At 44.2% G+C, this 22,275-nt stretch overlaps 1 protein-coding gene across 2 annotated transcripts in view; it reads left to right on the top strand.

Annotated features, from left to right (window-relative positions):
• WASHC2C (WASH complex subunit 2C) overlaps positions 1-16,809 on the top strand; it is an 81,383-nt gene extending 64,574 nt beyond the window's left edge. Inside the window, exons 25-30 of one of the 2 annotated variants that reach the window (XM_077259098.1) lie at positions 3,275-3,385; positions 4,795-4,857; positions 5,134-5,337; positions 13,113-13,709; positions 14,792-14,972; positions 15,776-16,809. In XM_077259098.1, coding sequence (XP_077115213.1) covers positions 3,275-3,385; positions 4,795-4,857; positions 5,134-5,337; positions 13,113-13,709; positions 14,792-14,972; positions 15,776-15,912 — 1,293 coding nt within the window. In that variant the 3' untranslated portion in view covers positions 15,913-16,809. The remainder of the gene's footprint in view (positions 1-3,274; positions 3,386-4,794; positions 4,858-5,133; positions 5,338-13,112; positions 13,710-14,791; positions 14,973-15,775) is intronic. The other variant, XM_077259099.1, reaches the window with a different exon arrangement.
• The last annotated feature ends 5,466 nt before the right edge of the window (positions 16,810-22,275 follow it).

The raw sequence follows: 22,275 nt of genomic DNA, 5'->3' as shown, positions 1-22,275 counted from the left end.
GCAGTCACCGACAAAGTAGGCGATCACTTACTTTTGTTCCGTCAAGCCTGGCTCTCGGTCGTTCATGACGAGTGGGTCAGAGAGCTGGTGTCCTCCTGATACAAAATCGAGTTTTCTTCCCCTCCCCGACACGTTTTTTCCAGTCTTCTCCCAAAACAAGGACATCAGCCTTTCTTCAGGCCATACAGGCGCCCCGAAGAGACAGAGTTATTATCCCGGTCCCCCAGGACCAAAGGTTCAGGGCGTTTTACTCGAACCTATTTGTGGTCCCGAAGAAGGACGGTTCTCTATGACCCATAGTAGACCTAAAGCTGTTAAACAACTTTGTCAAGATCCGATGCTTCAGAATGGACTCTCTACGTTCTGTTGTCGCGTCCATGGAAAGAGGAGAGTTCCTAGCATCCATAGACATCAAGGATGCTTACCTCCACATCCCAATCTTTCCCTTTCATCAACAATTCCTACTCTTCGCATTCCCCGACGAACACTTCCAGTTTGTGGCCTTGCCCTTCGGCCTCGCCACCGCTCCCAGGGTTTTCACCAAGGTCATGGCAGCTGTCATGGCCATTCTTCATACTCGGGGTGTGGTGGTACTTCCGTATCTGGACCACCTACTGATCAAAGGCCCTTCTTATCCAGCCTGCGAGGAGTCCGTCGGTATCACGGTGGATACTCTTTCTCGCCTGGGCTGGAAAATTAAACTTCAAGAAGTCATCTCCGGTATCGGCTCAGCGAATTTCCTTCTTGGGCATGATCCTGGACTCTTCCCGCGAGTTGGTCATTCTCCCTCCAGAAAAGGTCTCGGTCTTACAACAGGAAGCAACGCACTCTTTCCCGCCCTGTTCCTCACTCTATTCGTTTCATCATGCGCATCCCTGGAAAAATGGTAGCAGTCATTGAAGCAGTTCAGTTCGCACAGTTCCATCTCCGTCCTTTGCAACATGCACTGCTATTGGCCTGGGACAGGAACCCATTCTCGCTCGACCTTCGATTCCGTCTGCCACCGCCGGTCAGGCAAACCCTCAGGTGGTGGACGCTGAAGTCCTCCCTGAACCAAGGGAAGTCTTTTCTCCCAGTAAGGTGGTTAGTGGTGACTACCAATGCCATCCTCTTGAGCTGGGGGACAGTTTTCAGCCACCACACGGCACAGGGTCGTTGGTCCACTCGAGAGTCGTGTCTCCCAATCAACATCTTGGAAATACGAATGATCAGACTTGCCTTACTCAGTTTTCACCATCTCCTCGCAGGTCACCCCATCAGAATCCAATCCGACAACGCCACGGCGGTGGCGTATATCAACTGTCAAGTGGGAACCCGCAGCAGGACGGCCATGCACGAAGTGAGTCATATCCTCTGATGGGCCGAGAGCAACCACTCACCCATCTCAGCAATCCACATCCTGGGTGTGGAGAATTGGGCGGCGTACTTTCTCAGTCTCCAGGGCCTCGCCTTGGGAGAGTGGTCGCTCCATCCGGAAGTCTTCCAGGAGATTTGCCGTCGCTGGGGGACTCCGGATGTGGACCTCATGGCCTCAAGGCTAAACAACAAGGATCCCCAGTTCATCGCCCGATCACTCGATCCACGCGCCGTCGGAGCAGATGCCTTTGTGCTGCCGTGGCATCAGTTCCGGCTCCCGTACATTTTTCCCCCTCTCCCCTTGCTCCCGAGAGACCTCAAGAAGATCACAGCAGAGGGGGAACCAGTGATCCTAGTCGCGCCGGACTGGCCGCGCCGGGCTTGGTACTCCGATCTCATCCAACTGGTCTCCGAAGTTCCCTGGCGGCTACTAGATCGCATGGATCTACTCTCACAGGGCCCAATTTACCACCAGAACTCCGGGGCCCTGTCTTTGACGACAAGGCCGTTGAATCCTGGATTTTAGCCCAAGCTGGATTCTCTCCTGGGGTGTGCTCCACCATGATTAGTGCTAGGAAGCCCGTATCCTTTCGCATTTATCATCGCACCTGGCGAATTTTCTTTTCGTGGTGCAACACCCATGATCGTTCTCCTCTGGTGGTTTCTATTCCTTCCATATTGGAATTCCTCCAATCAGGATTAGAATTGGGTCACGCTCTAAGCTCGCTCAAAGGACAAGAGTCAGCTTTGTCAGTGCTACTCCAATGCAAAATTGCCACCAGACTACCGGTTAAGACAGGGAGTCGCCCCTGTGGCCCCTCCCTGTAAGATGCCGCTGGATTCGTGGGATCTTAATCTTATTCTCGGAGTCCTTCAAGAGGCTCCTTTCGAACCACTGCAGGACGTCTCGATAACTTTTCTTTCCTGGAAAGTGGTCTTTCTAGTAGCGATTACATCAATCAGATGAGTTTCGGAGTTGGCAGCTCTCTCCTGCCGACCCCCGTTCTTGACCTTTCATCCAGATAAAGCAGTCTTGAGGACTTCCCCCTCTTTCCTACCCAAAGTTGTTTCCTCTTTTCACCTCAACGAGGAGATTGTTTCTCCTTCATTCTGTCCGGCACCAGTCCATTGTATCGAGAAAGCTCTCCACACTCTCAATGTGGTTAGGGCTCTTCGACAGTACATCTCTCGGACGGCTCCCTTCTGCAAGTCAGAAGTCCTGTTCGTGCTTCCAGAGGGACCAGGGTCTACCCGCTTCAAAGGCCACAGTAGCCGAGTGGATCCGCTCGGTTATTCAAGAATCCTACCTTGTCAGGAACACTCCTGTCCCAGCAGGGATTAAGGCGCATTCGACTCGGGCAGTGGGCGCCTCTTGGGCCATTCGGCACCAGGCGTCAGCACAACAGGTCAGCAAAGCTGCGACTTGGTTCAGTTTGCATAAGAAATAGGGATGTTTGTGTGCTCACCGTAAAATCCTTTTCTCCGAGCCAATCATTGGGGGACACAGCACCCACCCTGTTAGCCTATTGGCTTGTTGTTAGTCCTTCGGTTTTGACATAGCATTAAACAACAGACAATAAACTATGTCAAAACCGAAGGACTAACAACAAGCCAATAGGCTAACAGGGTGGGTGCTGTGTCCCCCAATGATTGGCTCGGAGAAAAGGATTTTACGGTGAGTACACAAAAATCCCTATTTTGCAGCCAACATTATTGTGCACACTCTTTTGTATTTTGTGCAGCGTTTAAGAGTGAAAATTACATATTTGCAATAACGGAGCCTGTCTTAATAATGGCTCTATGGAAGAGCTGAAGAGTAGCAGCTATTTGTCTTAGGGGTGAATACATCTGTAGGATCACAGCTTTCCATTGTCACGTTATTCATGGATGTAATCTATAGATTTTCCTACTGTATCAGGTTCCAGAGAAGAAAACCATTATCAAAAGCAAAGGCTTGGAAACTCCTAAAGAATGTGTCAGACCATCAGAAGTTAGTGAGGCGGCAGTTGTGAAACATGAAGAGGCCGAGGTTCGTATCTCAATGGAAATTAAAGTGGAAAGATAGTGATACATGTCACGCCAGTTTGCCTGCTTGAAACCGTGTGTATCAGTCTGCCCTGCTATGAACAAAAGTAACAACAGTAAAATACTATTTTTTTTATTTTTTTTAGGCATGTATTGATTACAAATTAATAATGTGTGGTATACTCATCTTCCTACATAGCTCACTTCAGAGGTGTGCAGATGCTCCAGCAGCTGTCTGGCTGCTTCTAGAGCAGTGTCTGCCCCTTTTGAAAGTCAAATCTCCTGTGCATCCTGTACTTGGCTGCAATGCTCTAGTGACTAGAAGAGCACGTCTTTGGAGAGACATCCAATGACGCGTTCCTTTACCTGACCGCTGCAGCCAGTCACAGGCTGCAGCAACCTTGTTGTATCCAAATGGAGCAGACACAGCTGGAGTCAGTGCAGACCTCCGGAGAAGCCTGCGTTGGATCAGTGGAGTGCTGGAAGGTAAGCGCTTATCCGAAGCTATTCGATCAACCCTATTTTTAATCAATCCATGCCAAAAAAAAATAATAATAATTTTACAATATTACTATCAGACAATTCATTTGATTAGAAACACTAAAGACAGGTGGTGGGTAAAAACCACCTGTAAAGAAGAGATTCCAAAGAGTATACTTGTCTACTTGCCATAAACGCACAGCCTCACTCCACCACCCATCCTACCTTCCCAGTGTCTACCAGTAGATTCTCCTCCTTATTTTGAGGTCTTATCCAATGTCTTTTTAAGTAATTTTAATTTTGTATTTCAATAAAAAATATATTTTCATCGCTAAAATGTTTGCAAGCTCTTCTTAGCAGGTGTTTTTTTTACCCACAACCTTTCTTTAGTGTTTCTAATGAACTTGTGAAGTGCCTAACACCTATTCTTGTATGGACTTATGATTTTGATTAGACAATTAATTTGAGAAAACTTTGGCTAGACTTAAGCCCACAGCCCTTGTTTCAGTTTTTTTGGAATGTTTCAATCAAGGAGCATGTACAGACTCTGCTCCCATTTGTGTTGGGTACTCAATTTGGATTTGACTGTAAGAATCGGTTACGTTGGAAACGGCACTAGTTTTCTGTTAAATCAAAGGATTCTAAAGTGGAATCCAGAGGGTCCCCATTGTAAGTCAATATGGTCTGGTGGCATCTGACGTTTTACCCGTGCGTGGCATTGTGAGACATTTGTCTTCTCTCTGAAGTAGCGCTATCTCATACACTCTTACCACAGACCATTGTCTTAAAGACTTCCTACCTGTCACTAGACATTCAAGGACAACCTGTACACTTTGTGAGAACGTCTATATGAATTACCATACACATTCATAATTATTTTCAGAAATTTATTAATCTTGCTTTTTGTTTTGTTTTTTTATTAATCTTGTCCAGAAAACCACAGGCCCAGCACCAATTAAAACAAAAAGTCCTTCCTCTCGGATTGGAAAACTCCAAGTAACTATTAAATATTGCCATTCTCTTGTTCTTCTTCCTCTTAACATTTTTCTATTTTTTAAATGTAAAATTCTTTCAATTTTCCTTTTTCTCCCACTAGCGATGCTTGGAACCGGGCTGACCTTTTATTTGCATAGTGCATGCGGCTTATTCTGTTACCAATGCGACACTCCTCCTTATCTCTATTACTACTACAGGAGCTTACCATCTTAAAATCTTGATAAGAACTACATAAAAATAAAAATCATCATCATGTATATACAATTTTTTTTCCAGGCAAATTTGCTTATTAATCCAGCGGCATTGTTACCGGGCGCTATTCCAAAACTGTCAGGAGCCAGAACTGTTGCTGTCGAGACAGAAGCCGCATCTTCATCATTTGCAGAAGACAACTTGGATTCAAAATCTAGCAGCAAAAATTTAGAGGGCGCAAGCTTTGAGACCCCAGCGCAAGTAGATACCCTTCATAATGCTAATAAGGTATGTCACAATGTTTTTCTGAATTATATATTGATCAGTGGGTGTATATAAAATGTAGGCAATGTTATTGTAGAATAGACCAGTATTTGAAACTGTTTTCTCATCAACTATTCACAGGATGGTTCCTTAAGGGTCCAACCAATGGGACCCCACAAATCCCTACAATTAGATCCCAGTCCTCTTTGTGCATATAGCAGTAGTGTGCATTTTTTAATTCCGCTCCATTCACACCCGTGGAACTGACGGATATGGCCGTTGCATCATTCACACATGCATGCAGGATACTGCTCTTTTTATACAGGGAATTTTAGGATCCCTTTTCTCATCAGTGTCTGGCCCCCAGTAATCATACATTTATTATTATTTATTTATAGCACCATTGATTCCATGGTGCTGTACATGAGAAGAGGTTACATCAAATTACAAATACCACTTATAGTAAACAAACTAACAATTACAGACTGATACAGAGGGGCGAGGACCCTGCCCTTACGGGCTTACATTCTACAGGATTATGGGGAAGGAGACCGTAGAACATATAGTGGAACAACACCTTTTAATCTTTCTAGAAATTGACAATTAAATATATCATCCTAATGTGAAAAATCAGAATGCAAAATATGGTAATAAGCCACCAGACTATAAGAAGGCACATTAAACTAAATGTATGGGCATAAAGTCGCTGTCCTACCGGTTTAATAGGTACCTTCACTGTAAAAATCCGTAGCCTGGTTTTCCGGGCTTGTGGGGCGGGACTGTGGGTAGGATCAATATCTTGTTACTGGTTTAAATTTCTCGCTGACACAGTCCTAGCTGTGGATGGTGCTTGACAAACATTCACCTTGCAACAGGCTTCAGCAAATTGGTGCTGGCATTGGCACATGCTCACATTGACCCCCTTGAGGTCTTCAGTAAAATGGTGATTAGGTCGAGATCTAAATCTGCATATGCGTGGACACTGGCGCCATTTTCCAGAAGCCAACCACCAGGTCAATGTACGTAGTGGGGACTCTGCTCCTGCTGTCATGGTTCCCAATGGCAGGGACATAGGCAAAAACAGGACTAGCTCTAGGAAGATGGAATCTAAGCTGGCCGCGATGCTGAACCTCAGGCACAACTACCAGTGGCCGGGGAACGTACCTGCGTTTTATCCCTAGACGTCTCGCACCAGCCGGAGATCTAGCTACCCCTAATAGAGGAAACACAGACCTGGCTTGCCTCTAGAGAAAACCCCAAAGTGATAGTAGCCCCCAACATATAATGACGGTTAGTTAAGAAGAAAACACATACGTAGTATGAATACAGGTTCAGCAAAGAGAGGCCCACTAACTAGATAGCAGAAAATACAAAAGTGGACTGCGCGGTCAACTCAAAACCCTACAAAATACCATCCTGAAATAACTTTAAACTCCGGTATCAACTCATGACACCGGAGTGGTCATATCAGTTCACTAGAGCTTCCAGCAGCAAGATTCATATAAATGCACGCTGGACAAAAGATACAAATGATCCAACTTATCTGAATCAGCAGACTTGGAGCAGGTAGCAAGTAACAGAGGAGCTCTGGTAACATTGATAGCCGGCAAGTAAATGACTGAGAAGCCAGACTATATAGGAAACTCCCATTTCCTGATGGGAACAGGTGCACTGGAGATAAAGGACAGAAGTCAACCTGTACCACCAGTCGCCACCAGAGGGAGCCCACAAACAGAATTCACAACAGTACCCCCCCCTTGAGGAGGGGGCACCGAACCCTCATGAGAACCACCAGGGCGATCTGGATGAGCCCTATGAAAGGCGCGAACCAAATCAGAGGCATGAACATCAGAGGCAGTCACCCAAGAATTATCCTCCTGACCGTATCCCTTCCATTTAACCAAATATTGAAGTCTCCGTCTGGAAATGCGAGAGTCCAAAATCTTCTCCACAACATACTCCAATTCACCCTGCACCAGCACAGGAGCAGGAGGCTCAACAGAAGGAACAACCGGTATCTCGTACCTCCGCAACAAAGACCGATGGAAGACATTATGAATAGTGAAAGATGCTGGTAGGTCCAAACGAAACGATACAGGATTAAGAATCTCCAAAATCTTATAAGGACCTATGAACCGAGGTTTAAACTTAGGAGAAGAGACCTTCATAGGGACAAAACGAGAAGATAACCACACCAAGTCCCCAACACGAAGACGATTACCAGCACGACGACGACGATTAGCAAACTGCTGAGTCTTCTCCTGGGACAACTTCAAGTTGTCCACCACATGACTCCAAATCTGGTGCAATCTATCCACCATAGTGTCCACTCCAGGACAATCCGAAGATTCCACCTGGCCAGATGAAAAACGAGGGTGAAACCCCGAATTGCAAAAGAAAGGAGAAACCAGAGTGGCAGAACTAGCCCGATTATTAAGGGCAAACTCCGCCAACGGCAAAAAGGCGACCCAGTCATCCTGATCAGCAGACACAAAACACCTCAAATAAGTCTCCAAGGTCTGATTAGTTCGCTCTGTCTGGCCATTCGTCTGAGGATGGAAGGCAGACGAAAAAGACAAATCAATGCCCATCCTGGCACAGAACGCCCGCCAAAATCTAGACACAAATTGGGATCCCCTGTCAGAAACGATGTTTTCCGGGATACCATGTAAACGAACCACATTCTGAAAAAAGAGGAACCAACTCAGATGAAGAAGGCAACTTGGGCAAGGGTACCAAATGAACCATTTTAGAAAAACGGTCACACACCACCCAGATGACGGTCATTTTCTGAGAAACCGGGAGATCCGAAATAAAGTCCATAGAGATGTGCGTCCAAGGCCTCTTCGGAATAGGCAAGGGCAACAACAATCCACTAGCCCGAGAACAGCAAGGCTTGGCCCGAGCACAAACATCACAAGACTGTACAAAAGTACGCACATCCCGAGACAAGGAAGGCCACCAGAAAGACCTGGCCACCAAATCTCTGGTACCAAAGATTCCAGGGTGGCCTGCCAACACAGAAGAATGAACTTCCAAGATGACTCTACTGGTCCACTCATCTGGAACAAACAGTCTCCCAGGCGGACAACGATCAGGCCTATCCACTTGAAACTCCTGCAAAGCACGTCGCAAGTCTGGAGAGACAGCAGACAATATCACCCCATCCTTAAGGATACCCGTAGGCTCAGAATCACCAGGGGAGTCAGGCTCAAAACTCCTAGAAAGGGCATCTGCCTTCACATTTTTTGAACCCGGCAGATACGAGACTACGAAATTAAACCGGGAGAAAAACAACGACCAGCGCGCCTGTCTAGGATTCAGACGCCTGGCTGACTCAAGGTAAATCAGATTCTTGTGATCAGTCAAGACCACCACCTGATGCCTAGCACCCTCAAGCCAATGACGCCACTCCTCAAAGGCCCACTTCATAGCCAATAGCTCCCGGTTACCAACATCATAATTTCGCTCGGCGGGCGAAAATTTTCGAGAAAAGAACGCACATGGTCTCATCACCGAGCAATCAGAACTTCTCTGCGACAAAACCGCCCCCGCTCCGATCTCTGAAGCATCAACTTCAACCTGAAAAGGAAGTGAAACATCAGGCTGGCGCAACACAGGAGCAGAAGAAAAGCGGCGCTTAAGCTCCCGAAAGGCCTCCACAGCCGCCGAGGACCAATTGGAAACATCAGCACCCTTCTTAGTTAAATCCGTTAGAGGCTTAACAACACTTGAAAAACCAGTTATAAATCGACGATAGAAATTAGCAAAGCCCAAGAATTTCTGAAGACTCTTAAGGGAAGTCGGTTGCGTCCAATCACAAATAGCCCGAACCTTGACAGGATCCATCTCAATAGAAGAAGGGGAAAAAATGTACCCCAAAAAAGAGATCTTCTGAACCCCAAAAATACACTTTAAACCCTTTACAAACAAAGAATTGGCCCGCAAAACCTGAAAAACCTTCCTGACCTGTTGAACATGCGACTCCCAGTCATCGGAAAAAATCAAAATATCATCCAAATACACAATCATAAAACCATCCAGATAATCACGGAAAATATTGTGCATAAAGGACTGAAAGACTGAAGGGGCATTAGAAAGACCAAAAGGCATTACCAGATACTCAAAATGGCCCTCGGGCGTATTAAATGCAGTTTTCCACTCATCTCCCTGCTTAATCCGCACCAAATTATACGCACCCCGAAGGTCAATCTTAGAGAACCACCTTGCCCCCTTAATACGGGCAAACAAATCAGTCAACAGTGGCAAAGGATACTGATATTTGATTGTAATCTTATTCAACAGCCGATAATCAATACAAGGCCTCAGGGAACCATCTTTTTTACCCACGAAAAAAAAACCTGCTCCTAAAGGGGATGAGGATGGACGGATATGTCCCTTTTCCAAGGACTCCTTAATATACTCTCGCATAGCAGCATGCTCTGGCACAGACAGATTGAACAAACGACCTTTAGTAAACTTACTGCCAGGAATCAAATCTATAGCACAATCGCAATCCCTGTGAGGAGGGAGCGAACTAAGTTTAGGCTCCTCAAAAACATCACAATAGTCAGACAAAAATGCCGGAACCTCAGAGGGAGTAGATGAAGCAATGGAAACCAAAGGTACTTCCCCATGAACCCCTCGACATCCCCAGCTTAATACGGACATTGTTTTCCAGTCAAGAACTGGGTTGTGAGTTTGTAACCATGGCAATCCAAGCACTAAGACATCATGCAAATTATGCAACACAAGGAATCGAATCAACTCCTGATGGTCTGGAGTCATACACATAGTGACTTGTGTCCAGTATTGAGGTTTATTCCTAGCCAATGGTGTGGAGTCAATACCCTTCAAAGGAATAGGGACCTCCAGAGACTCTAGACTAAACCCACAGCGCCTGGCAAAGGACCAATCCATAAGACTCAGGGCGGCGCCAGAGTCCACATAGGCATTAACGGTAATAGATGATAACGAACAAATCAAAGTCACAGACAAAAGGAACTTAGACTGCAAAGTGCTAACTGCAAAAGACTTATCAACCCTTTTTGTGCGTTTAGAGCATGCTGATATAACATGAGCAGAATCGCCACAATAGAAGCACAACCCATTTTTACGCCTATAATTCTGCCGTTCACTTCTGGACAGAATTCTATCACATTGCATATTCTCTGGTGCCTACTCAGAAGACACCGCCAAATGATGCACAGGTTTGCGCTCCCGCAAACGCCGGTCAATCTGAATAGCCATTGTCATGGACTCATTCAGACCTGTGGGCGTAGGAAACCCCACCATGACATCTTTAACGGCGTCAGAGAGACCCTCTCTGAAATTCGCCGCCAGGGCGCACTCATTCCACTGAGTAAGCACAGACCATTTTCTAAATTTTTGACAATATACTTCAGCTTCATCATGCCCTTGAGAGAGGGCTATCAAGGCTTTTTCAGCCTGAATCTCCAAATTAGGTTCCTCATAGAGCAACCCCAGCGCCAGAAAAAACGCATCCACATTGAGCAGCGCAGGGTCCCCTGGCGCCAATGCAAATGCCCAATTCTGGGGGTCACCCCGCAGCAAGGAAATAACAATCTTAACCTGCTGAGCGGGGTCTCCAGCGGAGTAAGATCTCAGAGAAAGATACAATTTACAATTGTGCTTAAAATTCAAAAAACGAGATCTATCTCCAGAAAAAAACTCTGGTATAGGAATTTTAGGTTCAGACATAGGAGCATGTATGACAAAGTCTTGTATATTTTGAACCTTAGAAGCCAGTTTATTCAGACTTGAAGCTAAACTCTGGATATCCATTTCTCAGCAGCTGAGATCTGAGCCATTCAGGGATTAAGAGGAGGGGAAAGAAGCAGACTGCAATTATGGCTAGACAGACTTCAGAGTAAAAAAAAAAAAAAAAAAAGTCAAAGACTTCTTTTCTCTCCTTCTTCAGCCAATACTTAACACAGTCGGGCCGGCTATACTGTCATGGTTCCCAATGGCAGGGACATAGGCAAAAACAGGACTAGCTCTAGGAAGATGGAATCTAAGCTGACCGCGATGCTGAACCTCAGGCACAACTACCAGTGGCCGGGGAACGTACCTGCGTTTTATCCCTAGACGTCTCGCACCAGCCGGAGATCTAGCTACCCCTAATAGAGGAAACACAGACCTGGCTTGCCTCTAGAGAAAACCCCAAAGTGATAGTAGCCCCCAACATATAATGACGGTTAGTTAAGAAGAAAACACATACGTAGTATGAATACAGGTTCAGCAAAGAGAGGCCCACTAACTAGATAGCAGAAAATACAAAAGTGGACTGCGCGGTCAACTCAAAACCCTACAAAATACCATCCTGAAATAACTTTAAACTCCGGTATCAACTCATGACACCGAAGTGGTCATATCAGTTCACTAGAGCTTCCAGCAGCAAGATTCATATAAATGCACGCTGGACAAAAGATACAAATGATCCAACTTATCTGAATCAGCAGACTTGGAGCAGGTAGCAAGTAACAGAGGAGCTCTGGTAACATTGATAGCCGGCAAGTAAATGACTGAGAAGCCAGACTATATAGGAAACTCCCATTTCCTGATGGGAACAGGTGCACTGGAGATAAAGGACAGAAGTCAACCAGTACCACCAGTCGCCACCAGAGGGAGCCCACAAACAGAATTCACAACATCCTGCCTCCCTTACTTCACACCTCTCCTCCCAGTCTAGGGGCAGCATTCCTGCTGCCAGCGGCTTCCTGCAGCAGCGACCGTGCTCCTGCCTCCTGTGACCCACTGCCTCCTGTGACCCACTGCCTCCTGTAACCCACTGCCACCGCTTCCCCTCCCCCCACCCTTCCAAACTTCATTCAGACTAGAAGACGTATCCCCATTTTCACCCATCATTTTCACTACTGACATCACTAGGCAACATTTACGTCACCGCTGTGATCTGCTTTCACTTTACGGCGGCACTCAGTCAGTGCGGGAAGCAGACTGCAAGGGACCTGAAGGACACCGGAATGTGAGTATGTACGGTTTGTTTTTTTACTTTTACGCTGGTAACCACGGTAAACATCGGGTTACTAAGCGCGGCCCTGCGCTTAGTAACCCGATGTTTACCCTGGTTACCCGGGGCCTTCGGCATTGTTGGTCGCTGGAGAGCGGTCTGTGTGACAGCTCCCCAGCGACCACACAACGACTTTCCAACGATCACGGCCAGGTCGTATCGCTGGTCGTGATCGTTGGAAAGTTGCAGAGTGTGACAGTACCCTAAGGGCCCCCATAGATTACCTTTAATTTATGTTGTACAAACCCGCCAATATCGACAGCTTCGTGCAACAATCTAATGCACATTGTGACCTCTAAACTCTTCCTCCGACACATAAATTTGAGGGAGATAAGGATCTGGCATGCCGAATGGCCACTCTTCTTCTTAAGAACTAAGCCACCACCAAAGATGTCCATCAGTGGCTCCCTCCGAGAGAAGACTATTGTCAATTTATTTTATACATTTTTAGGAGGAATAATAGAGGAAAGGCGGCACAACTAGGAGTTGCTCTATCTCTAGAGCAGTGCTAGGAATCTTTTCGGTAGTAAGTGTACAGACTTCTGCTTCATCCTGATTGTTGCCTATGAGACTAATATGATTAGCATTCTGCTTTTTTCTTATTTTTGTAATTGAAAATGGGCTTACATAAAAAATAAGCCGAATATCCGATCATCCAGAACAATTTGATATCAGATTTATATTATTTTATTGAGTTTTTGTACCAATTTATTAAGTATTCTTTGCTTTATGACTTTGTTTTCATCAGACTCGTGCAAAAGTTGGTAGTAAAAGAAGACCCCCTACACGAGCGAACAGAAAACTTGCATCCCAAGAATCTGGGGAGAATGAAGATCTGTCCTCTCCAGAATCGTCTACATCAGCTGCTAAGCCTGAAACTGGACTATTGGAATCAAACTTGAGAACAGATCGAGAGGAGATTTCTAGTATGAAGTTATCCTTCTCAGAAAACGATATCCAGCCCAGAACACACACAAGAGCAGCTGTAAATCCGCTGACTCCTGATGTAAATGATTTATTTGGATCTGACCTTTTTGCAGATAACTCACTACCTAAATCAGTTGCATCTCAACAGCAGAAAGAAGAGTCTCCAACAAGTGAATTTTCTAAAAAGCCTTTCCTGGAGCAGGGGAAGAAATCTTCTGGGGTGTTGTTCGATGGTGATGGCAGTGATGATGACTTATTCAAGTCTGTTAAGGGCAAACCCAAGACGACCTCTCAGTCCAGCTCTCCAAGGGACAAAGAACCTGATGATGATCTTTTTGGGTTTCAGAAACCTCAGAAGAAAGTATATGTTCAGCCAGCTGTTCCGACAGATAAGTCCACAACCAGCGACATGTTTGACGTAAGTGATGTTTCTTATCAAGTTGATGCCTTTTCTTTTACTAATTTGGAATTTTTACTACTCTTTATAATTTCTTGCCTTTTCTTGTAACTTTTTTTTTTTTTTTAAAGTAACCGTCGTTTTATTTTTTATTTCATAAATCAATAGTACCCATGAAAAGAAGCAACTTTCTAATATATTTTGTCAGAGAAATGTTTATTTCTCCCTCATGAATGATCTTTCATTTTCAAAATTCTCAATTCACAGGTAAAATCTGTATTCGGTGTAGGCAGATTGTTACATTACTGAGATAGGAGATGCTACTACTAACATTCTATGTAGACGGAAGAGGAGGAGGGTGGAGCTCTATCTTTAGCGCCTGCCTCCTTCTCCGCCTCCCATCTACATAAATGCTAATCAGTAGGAACTGCCATCTCCTATCTCAGTAATGCACCAATCTGAATTTTTTAATGCCCCTGTGACCCCACCCTTAGATAGAGGGAAGGGACTCTCCCTGTCATCCTATCCAGCACATCCAGGTCAATAATACACTGTAACGCAGAAGTATTGCAGTATACTATGAGTGAGCAAAGGATTGTTTTATTATTTATTTTACAAATCCCAGACAGAGACTTAAAATAAGAAAGAAATAAAGTACTTTTAAATATAGAAAATGAAAATCTAATGTCCTTGATTATTTGTATGAAATAGTAATGAAAAAAAGATACATAATTGATCTTGCCACATTTGTAAACACTGTGAAACTGATATAAAAAATGCCTAAATTGCTGATCATCAAATCTCCCAATAAAGTGATAAAGAAGAGCAAGGAGCATTATTTCATCATTTAAAAAAAAAAAACCTTAAAATGGCTGCATAGATTGAGAAATACAAATACTAGGGTACCTTTCTAACCTAAAGTGGATTGTCCGTGGCGGGCATAAGATGCAATACTGTCGCACCTCTAAATGTAGTGACCTGACAATAGATAATTTCTCTCCAGATGTCTAAACAAAAACTTTTTGCATTCAATGTATCAAAAATGTCAATAAACGAGTAATGACGATGCCACTAATATCTTTTTGGCATCTTTTGTTTTAAAGGATGATATATTTGCAGCAGAAGCTTTTAAGCCAGTAAAGATACCAAAGGAGAAAAAAGCATCATCAGAAGTTAATCTGTTTGATGAAAATACTGATATTTTTGCTGATTTCACACACAAACCTAAGGAGAAGAAATCCAAAAAGAAGAGCGAGCCTAAATCCATATTTGATGATGACATGGGTATGTGGGTACAATCATTGGCATAATTCAGCCAATGTCTGCTTGGTCTATACTGACCGTGTTCTGCTGTTTGCATCTATCTGTGCTTACAAAATAATAACAAACTGATGGTTCCCGGGAGAAGAGAAGGAAAAAACGTGGTTAATTAATCCTAGGGGACTTTTATGTTAATGTTTTAATTAACAGGCAGCTCTTGCAATGAGTATTCTTATACAAGGGTATGTGCGCGGTGTCTTTTTCAGGTGGATTCCACCAGGGACCCTCCTGAAAAAGCACTAAAATAACGTGAAAATGTTGGACACATGTTTTGTCTTTTGTGACTTTTAACCTCTTCAAGCTTCGATTACTGGAGAAAACATATGAAAAAACCAGAGCTTTTAAATTCCAAAACATAACAAAAATGCATTTTTGTTATGTTTTGGAATTTAAAAGCTCTGGTTTTTTCAGATGTTTTCTATAGTTCTAGTGGAGTTTTCCTCTAAATATGGTCATACTATATCAGTTCTGGTATGTTATCAAGCTTCGAATACTGTGAAATGGCTAAAAGAAATGACTGGTCCATTCTTTGGCCAGCTTCCAAGCCACGACTGTTACTTATAGAAGAAGAAAAACAGCGACGGCTAAGCCACCTCAAGAGAAGACAATTCGGGGAAACCATCTCCAGCTGTTTCCTGAAGTGTCTTCTGCTTCAAAAACGATCGGGGTACACTGGTGCCTAAAGGACGCCGTGTGCACATACACTAAAAGATACTGCTTTCTCAATAATGTATTTTGATACCATGTGAATTTCTTTTTCCCTGCAGATGATATATTTTCAGCAACCGTGCCTAACGTAAAGAAAACCAAGTCAAAATCTAAGTCAAGTCAGCCAGGGTCTGAAGCAAAGCCAGACAGCAAGGCTTCCACAACATTTGATGATCCCTTAAACGCTCTTGGATAATGAGTGGGAACGGCCGGCCGTCAGACAAGAGAATCTTTGCACAACTTTGTCATTACTCCATACTCCAGGAATATTATCAATAGTCTGATATTTTACTTACATTGTAGGCTAAAGTCGGAATGGTTTTAGTTTTTATAAGCACTTAAATGTCTGTGCCAAACTTTCTTACCCGGACGAAGGGCTCATCTCTCGTGTTGTGTATAACGAGGGCTGGTGGTCGCCATTGCAGGACACATTCCATACTCGCGTGCTCTTTAGTGGTTTCTATTGGCTTTGGAGCCGAGTACAGTCTATGTATTTGTGGTGTATTCTCAGAGCAGTTCTTATCTTGAAATACCTTCCTGTAAACTGCAAAGAAAGTGAAAATCTTGCTGAGACATGCAAATTGATTCACAGGTCAGTTTTCCATGGTCGATAGATACAAACCCTGCAAACCGCCTCCTACTTGCCAGTATCCACTGCTTCTCTTTTGGCTAATTAGCCTAGCACGACATCATATGTGTGTGACACCGCAAGGGTGACATTGCACCTAATTAGATAAGGAGACACCGAGAGCGGCATTTATACACAATGTGGTTCAAGTTGGAAAGTTGACAGTCAATGTCAGACCATCCTCCAGTGACACTATGCACACCCTCCAGTCTCACATATCTTCAGCAACTGTTGAGTAGCTTGTTCTCGCCATTTCATTTCACCAAATACTATTTCCATATTTCCAGCTGTATTATTATATTTATTCTAACCAAATCCGCATCAGGAAGGATTGCAAACAGTGTTGATGTAGTGTTCAGTTCCAACTTGTATCCATGATGCAGGACATTTCTAAAATACTGTAACATCTTTATCTGAAAACTATAATTCTATCCAGATGTCTAACTAATAAATACTAATTCTATACCAGGTGGTCGAAATTATTTTGTAATCGAATTTCAAGATTATTGTATGTCTTTTATGAAAACTTGTGTGACATAACTACATAGTAACATAGTTATTAAGGTTGAAGGAAGACTTTAAGTCCATCTAGTTCAACACATAGCCTAACCTAACATGCCCTAACATGTGGATCCAGAGGAAGGCAACAAAAACCCATGTGGCAAAGAGTAAGCTCCACATTGGGGGAAAAAATTCCTTCCCGACTCCACATACGGCAATCAGACTAGTTCCCTGGATCAACGCCCTATCAAGGAATCTAGTATATAACCTGTAACATTATACTTTTCCAGAAAGGCATCCAGTCCCCTCTTACATTTAAGTAATGAATCACTCATTACAACATCATACGGCAGAGAGTTCCATAGTCTCACTGCTCTTACAGTAACCATGTATGTATCCATACAAATTAGATAACAAGGGGGATGAACACTGGTTCAAATAATAGCTAATTTTACCTTCCCTGAACCATAGGTTCATCTGAGAGAATCGGGTTGATTATGCTAATGACACTCTGAACAGAGTTTGATCTGAGTGTCGGTGTACTGTGATCCAGTTCTCTCGACCCCGTGAGGACGAAACGTGCAGCACGGCCCCGGTCGCGCGACACACACACAGCTCTACAGCACGAAGATCTGCTTGGTACATGGCGCGCACACAGCTCTGCAGCACATAGAGCTGCCTGGTACATGGCACAAACACAGCTCTGTAGCACTTAGAGCTGCCTAGTACATGGCACGCACACAGCTCTGCAACACGAAGAGCTGCCTGGTACATTGTGCACACACAGCTCTGCAGCAAGTAGAGCTGCCTGGTACATGGCACGCACACAGCTCTGCAACACATAGAGCTGCCTGGTACATGGCGCGCACACTGCTCTGCAACACGTAGAGCTGCCTGGTACATGGCGCGAACATAGCTCTGCAGCACATAGATCTGCCTGGTACATGGCGCACACAGCTCTGCAGCAGGTAGATCTGCCTGGTACATGGCGCACACAGCTCTGCAGCACGTAGATCTGCCTGGTACATGGCGCACACAGCTCTGCAACACGTAGAGCTGCCTGGTACATGGCGCGAACATATTTCTGCAGCACGTAGATCTGCCTGGTACATGGCGCACACAGCTCTGCAGCACGAAGATCTGCCTGGTACATGGCGCACACAGCTCTGCAACACGTAGATCTGCCTAGTACATGGCGCACACAGCTCTGCAGCGCGTAGATCTGCCTGGCACATGGCGCGCACACAGCACTGCAGCGCGTAGATCTGCCTGGCACATGGCGCGCACACAGCTCTGCAGCGCGTAGATCTGCCTGGCACATGGCGCGCACACAGCTCTGCAGCGTGTAGATCTGCCTGGCACATGGCGAGCACACAGCACTGCAACACGTAGAGCTGCCAGGTACATGGCGCGCACACAGCTCTGCAACACGTAGAGCTGCCTGGTACATGGCGCGCACACAGCTCTGCAGCTGAAGAGTGGTACAATAAAAATTGTAGGGGCAACATGAAGCATGGGGGAAGGTCCTGCAAGTTGTCGACTGCATTTTTTAGCAAAAGGAGTTGGAGATTAGTCATGATTAATGATGTCCTCAATGCTGAGAAATACAGGCAGATACGTATCCATTATGTAGTAACATAAAGATGGTGTCTGATTGGCATGAAATGTATTCTGCAGGAGGACAACCACCCCAAACACACCGTGAATGCATTAGGAACTATTTTCAGCATAAATAAGAACAATGAGTTCTGGAAGTGATGATCTGGTCCCCACAGAGCCCCGATCTCAACCACAGACACTATTTGGGATTACATGAAGAGACAGAAGAATTTGCACAAGCGACATCCACATACGATCTGCGGTTAGTTCTCCACAAGATGTTGGGAACAAGCTCCATGCTGAGTTCCTCCAAAAACTGCATGCAAGTGAACTTAGAAGCAGTGATGCTGCTTTAAAGGCAAAGTGCGGACACACCAAATATTGATGTGACTCAGATTTCTTTTTTGTTCACTCACTTTGCATTTTGTTAATTGCAAAAAATAAACTGCCAGTCCTTTCTTTGCAGCACTTTTTCTACACCTGCATAAAACTTTTTTTTTTACAGCACTGTAAATCCTGTCTCATCTGAGGTACACAAAAAGATAACCTGCACCGAACTGAAAAGTTCAGCTCTCTGGACTCAGATTTGGGTGAGTACGGTGAGGGAAATAAGTATTTGATCCCTTGCTGAGTTCGTAAGTTTGCCCACTGACAAAGACATGAACAGTCTATAATTTTAAGGGTAAGTTAATTTTAACATTGAGAGATAGAATATCAAAAATTAAATCCAGAAAATAAATTATATAACTTTATTTGCATTTTGCAGTGAGAAATAGGTATTGGATCCCCTACCAACCATTAAGAGATCTTGCTCCTACAGACCAGTTAGACGCTCCTAATCAACTCCTTACCTGTATTAAAGCCATAGTCACCTTTATAAAAGACTCCTGTCCACAGTCTGTTGGACTGTAACCTCTACAACATGGGCAAGACCAAAGAGCTTTATAAGGAAGTCAGGGACAAGATCATAGACCTGCACAAAGCTGGAATGTGCTACAAAACCATAAGACGCTGGGTGAGAAGGAGACAACTGTTGGTGCAATAGTAAGAAAATGGAAGAAATACAAAATCACTGTCAATCGACTGATCTGGGGTATCCTTGAACATGAGGAAGGTGAGAGAACAGCCTAAAACTCCCCAGGAGGAACTTGTTAATGATCTCAAGGCAGCTGGGACCACAGTCACCAAGAAAACCCATTGGTGACACATTACGCGGTAAAGGTTTAAAATCCTGCCTGTCCGCAAGGTCCCCCTGCTCAAAAAGGCACCTGTGCAGGCCTGTCTGAAGTTTACCAATGAACAGCTGGATGATTCTGTGAGTGATTGGGAGAAGGTGCTGTGGTCACATGAGACAAAAATTGAGCTCTTTAATTCAGCTCGCCGTGTTTGGAGGAGGAGAAATGCTGCCTATGACCCAAAGAACACCATTCCCACTGTCAAGCATGGAGGTGGAAACATAATGTTTTGGATGTGTTTCTCTTCTAAAGCCACAGGACTACTTCACCGCATCAATGGGAGAATGGATGGAGCCATGTGTCGTAAAATTCTGAGTGACAACCAACCTTCCCTCCACCAAGACATTAAAAATGGGTCATGGCTGGGTCTTCCAGCAAGATAATGACCCAAAACATACAGCCAAGGCAACAAAGGAGTGGCTCAAAAAAGAAGCACATTAAGGTCATGGAATGGCCTAGCCAGTCTCCAGACCTTAATCCCACGGAAAACTTATGGAGGGATTTGAAGCTCCGAGTTGCCAAGCGACAGCCTCTAAATTGTATTGATTTAGAGATGATCTGCAAAGAGGAGTGAACCAAAATTCCTCCTGACGTACGCAAACCTAATCATCAACTACAAAAAACGTCATCTGACTGCTGTGCTTGCCAACAAGGGTTTTGCCACCAAGTATTAAGTCTTGTTTGCCAGAGGGATCAAATACTTATTTCACACTGCAAAATGCAAATTTATATTATTTATACAATGTGATTTTCTGGATTTTATTTTTGATATTCTGTCTCTCAATGTTAAAATTAACCTACCCTTAAAATTATAGACTGTTCATGTCTTTGTCAGTGGGCAAACTTACAAAATCAGCAAGGGATCAAATACTTATTTCCCCCACTATTATCAAGCAAGGTGAGTAATCCAGCACAAATCAAGTAGACAATAGCAATTGGATACTATAAAACTTAACCTTTAATAGGTTCATTAAAAATATCATAAAATTAGAAAAAAATGGGGGGAGGGGAACCCTAGTGAATAAAAGTGCCCTGATACACAACACAGAAAGGGAAGACAAAAAATTAAAAACACACAAAATGTACAAGCTGACAGCACTATTAATCCCTGAACCAGCAAATGTCACAGTCAGAGAAATGAAGCAGATTTCCGTTTAAGTGGAAAATGAGAAAAAAGACTATTTAGACCACTTTCAAGAGGACCAAATTTGAAAAGGGCCACCGATTGGACGAGTTACAATATTTTATATGGTAAAGGTTGCATGCAAGGTATGTCTGTGTATGGGCTAATACCCTCTCCACTACCATAAATGCAAACCTGTATCCGCTATTGAATGCATTTATGCACGATCCTGTGGTCCAATCATAGAATCCTTCAACATATGTTACTTTTGGCCTCTAGCAATTATGTGGTCTTATATTTGCGGTTATGATTTCTTCCTTTTTTGGGGGCTTTGAAGTCTCATTGTTATGCCGCTGCATTTACTGACAGCAACTATGGTTCATGATAAGCAAATAATTGATTGACAATTGTTTATATGAATTGGGAAGCAGTCTCCTGATATAATTGCTAGAGGCCAAAAGTAACATATGTTGAAGGATTCTATGATTGGACTACAGGATCGTGCATAAATGCATTCAATAGCGGATACAGGTTTGCATTTATGGTAGTGGAGAGGGTATTAGCCCATACACAGACATACCTTGCATGCAACCTTTACCATATAAAATATTGTAACTCGTCCAATCGGTGGCCCTTTTCAAATGTGGTCCTCTTGAAAGTGGTCTAAATAGTCTTTTTTCTCATTTTCCACTTAAACGGAAATCTGCTTCATTTCTCTGACTGTGACATTTACTGGTTCAGGGATTAATAGTGCTGTCAGCTTGTACACTTTGTGTGTTTTTGATTTTTTGTCTTCCCTTTCTGTGTTGGGTATCAGGGCACTTTTATTCACTAGGGTTCCTCTCCCCATTTTTTTCTAATTTTATATTTTTAATGAACCTATTAAAGGTTTAGTTTTATAGTATCCAATTGCTATTGTCTACTTTACTTCCCCCACTGTATATACAATATCCATGTATCAGCCTTCACAGACGAGGTTATGTCATATAATGCAGGCTACATACACAGCTCTGCCCTATGTGTACAACACACATGCAGCTGTGCTCCATATGAATGACACACAGCTCTGCAGAACCAAGATTTCCCTGGTACATGGCACACACAGATCTGCAGTAGATCTCCTGGTACATGGCACACAGCTCTGCAGCACGTAGATCTCCTGGTAGATGGCACACAGCTCTGCAGTAGATCTCCTGGTAGATGGCACACACAGCTCTGCAGTAGATCTCCTGGTACATGGCTCTCAGCTCTGCAGCACATAGGTCTCCTGGTAGATGGCACACACAGCTCTGCAGTAGATCTGCTTGTACATGGCACACACGGCTCTGCAGTAGATCTCCTGGTACATGGCACACACGGCTCTACAGTAGATCTCCTGGTAGATGGGGCACACACAGCTCTGCAGTAGATCTCCTGGTAGATGGCGCACACAGCTCTGCAGTAGATCTCCTGGTAGATGGGGCACACACAGCT

This window comes from Ranitomeya variabilis, chromosome 4 (assembly GCF_051348905.1).
Source record: "Ranitomeya variabilis isolate aRanVar5 chromosome 4, aRanVar5.hap1, whole genome shotgun sequence".
In the NCBI taxonomy this organism is placed as follows: domain Eukaryota; kingdom Metazoa; phylum Chordata; class Amphibia; order Anura; family Dendrobatidae; genus Ranitomeya; species Ranitomeya variabilis.
Note: the sequence above shows the minus strand (reverse complement) of the source record. Positions and strands in the feature narration are given on the sequence as shown.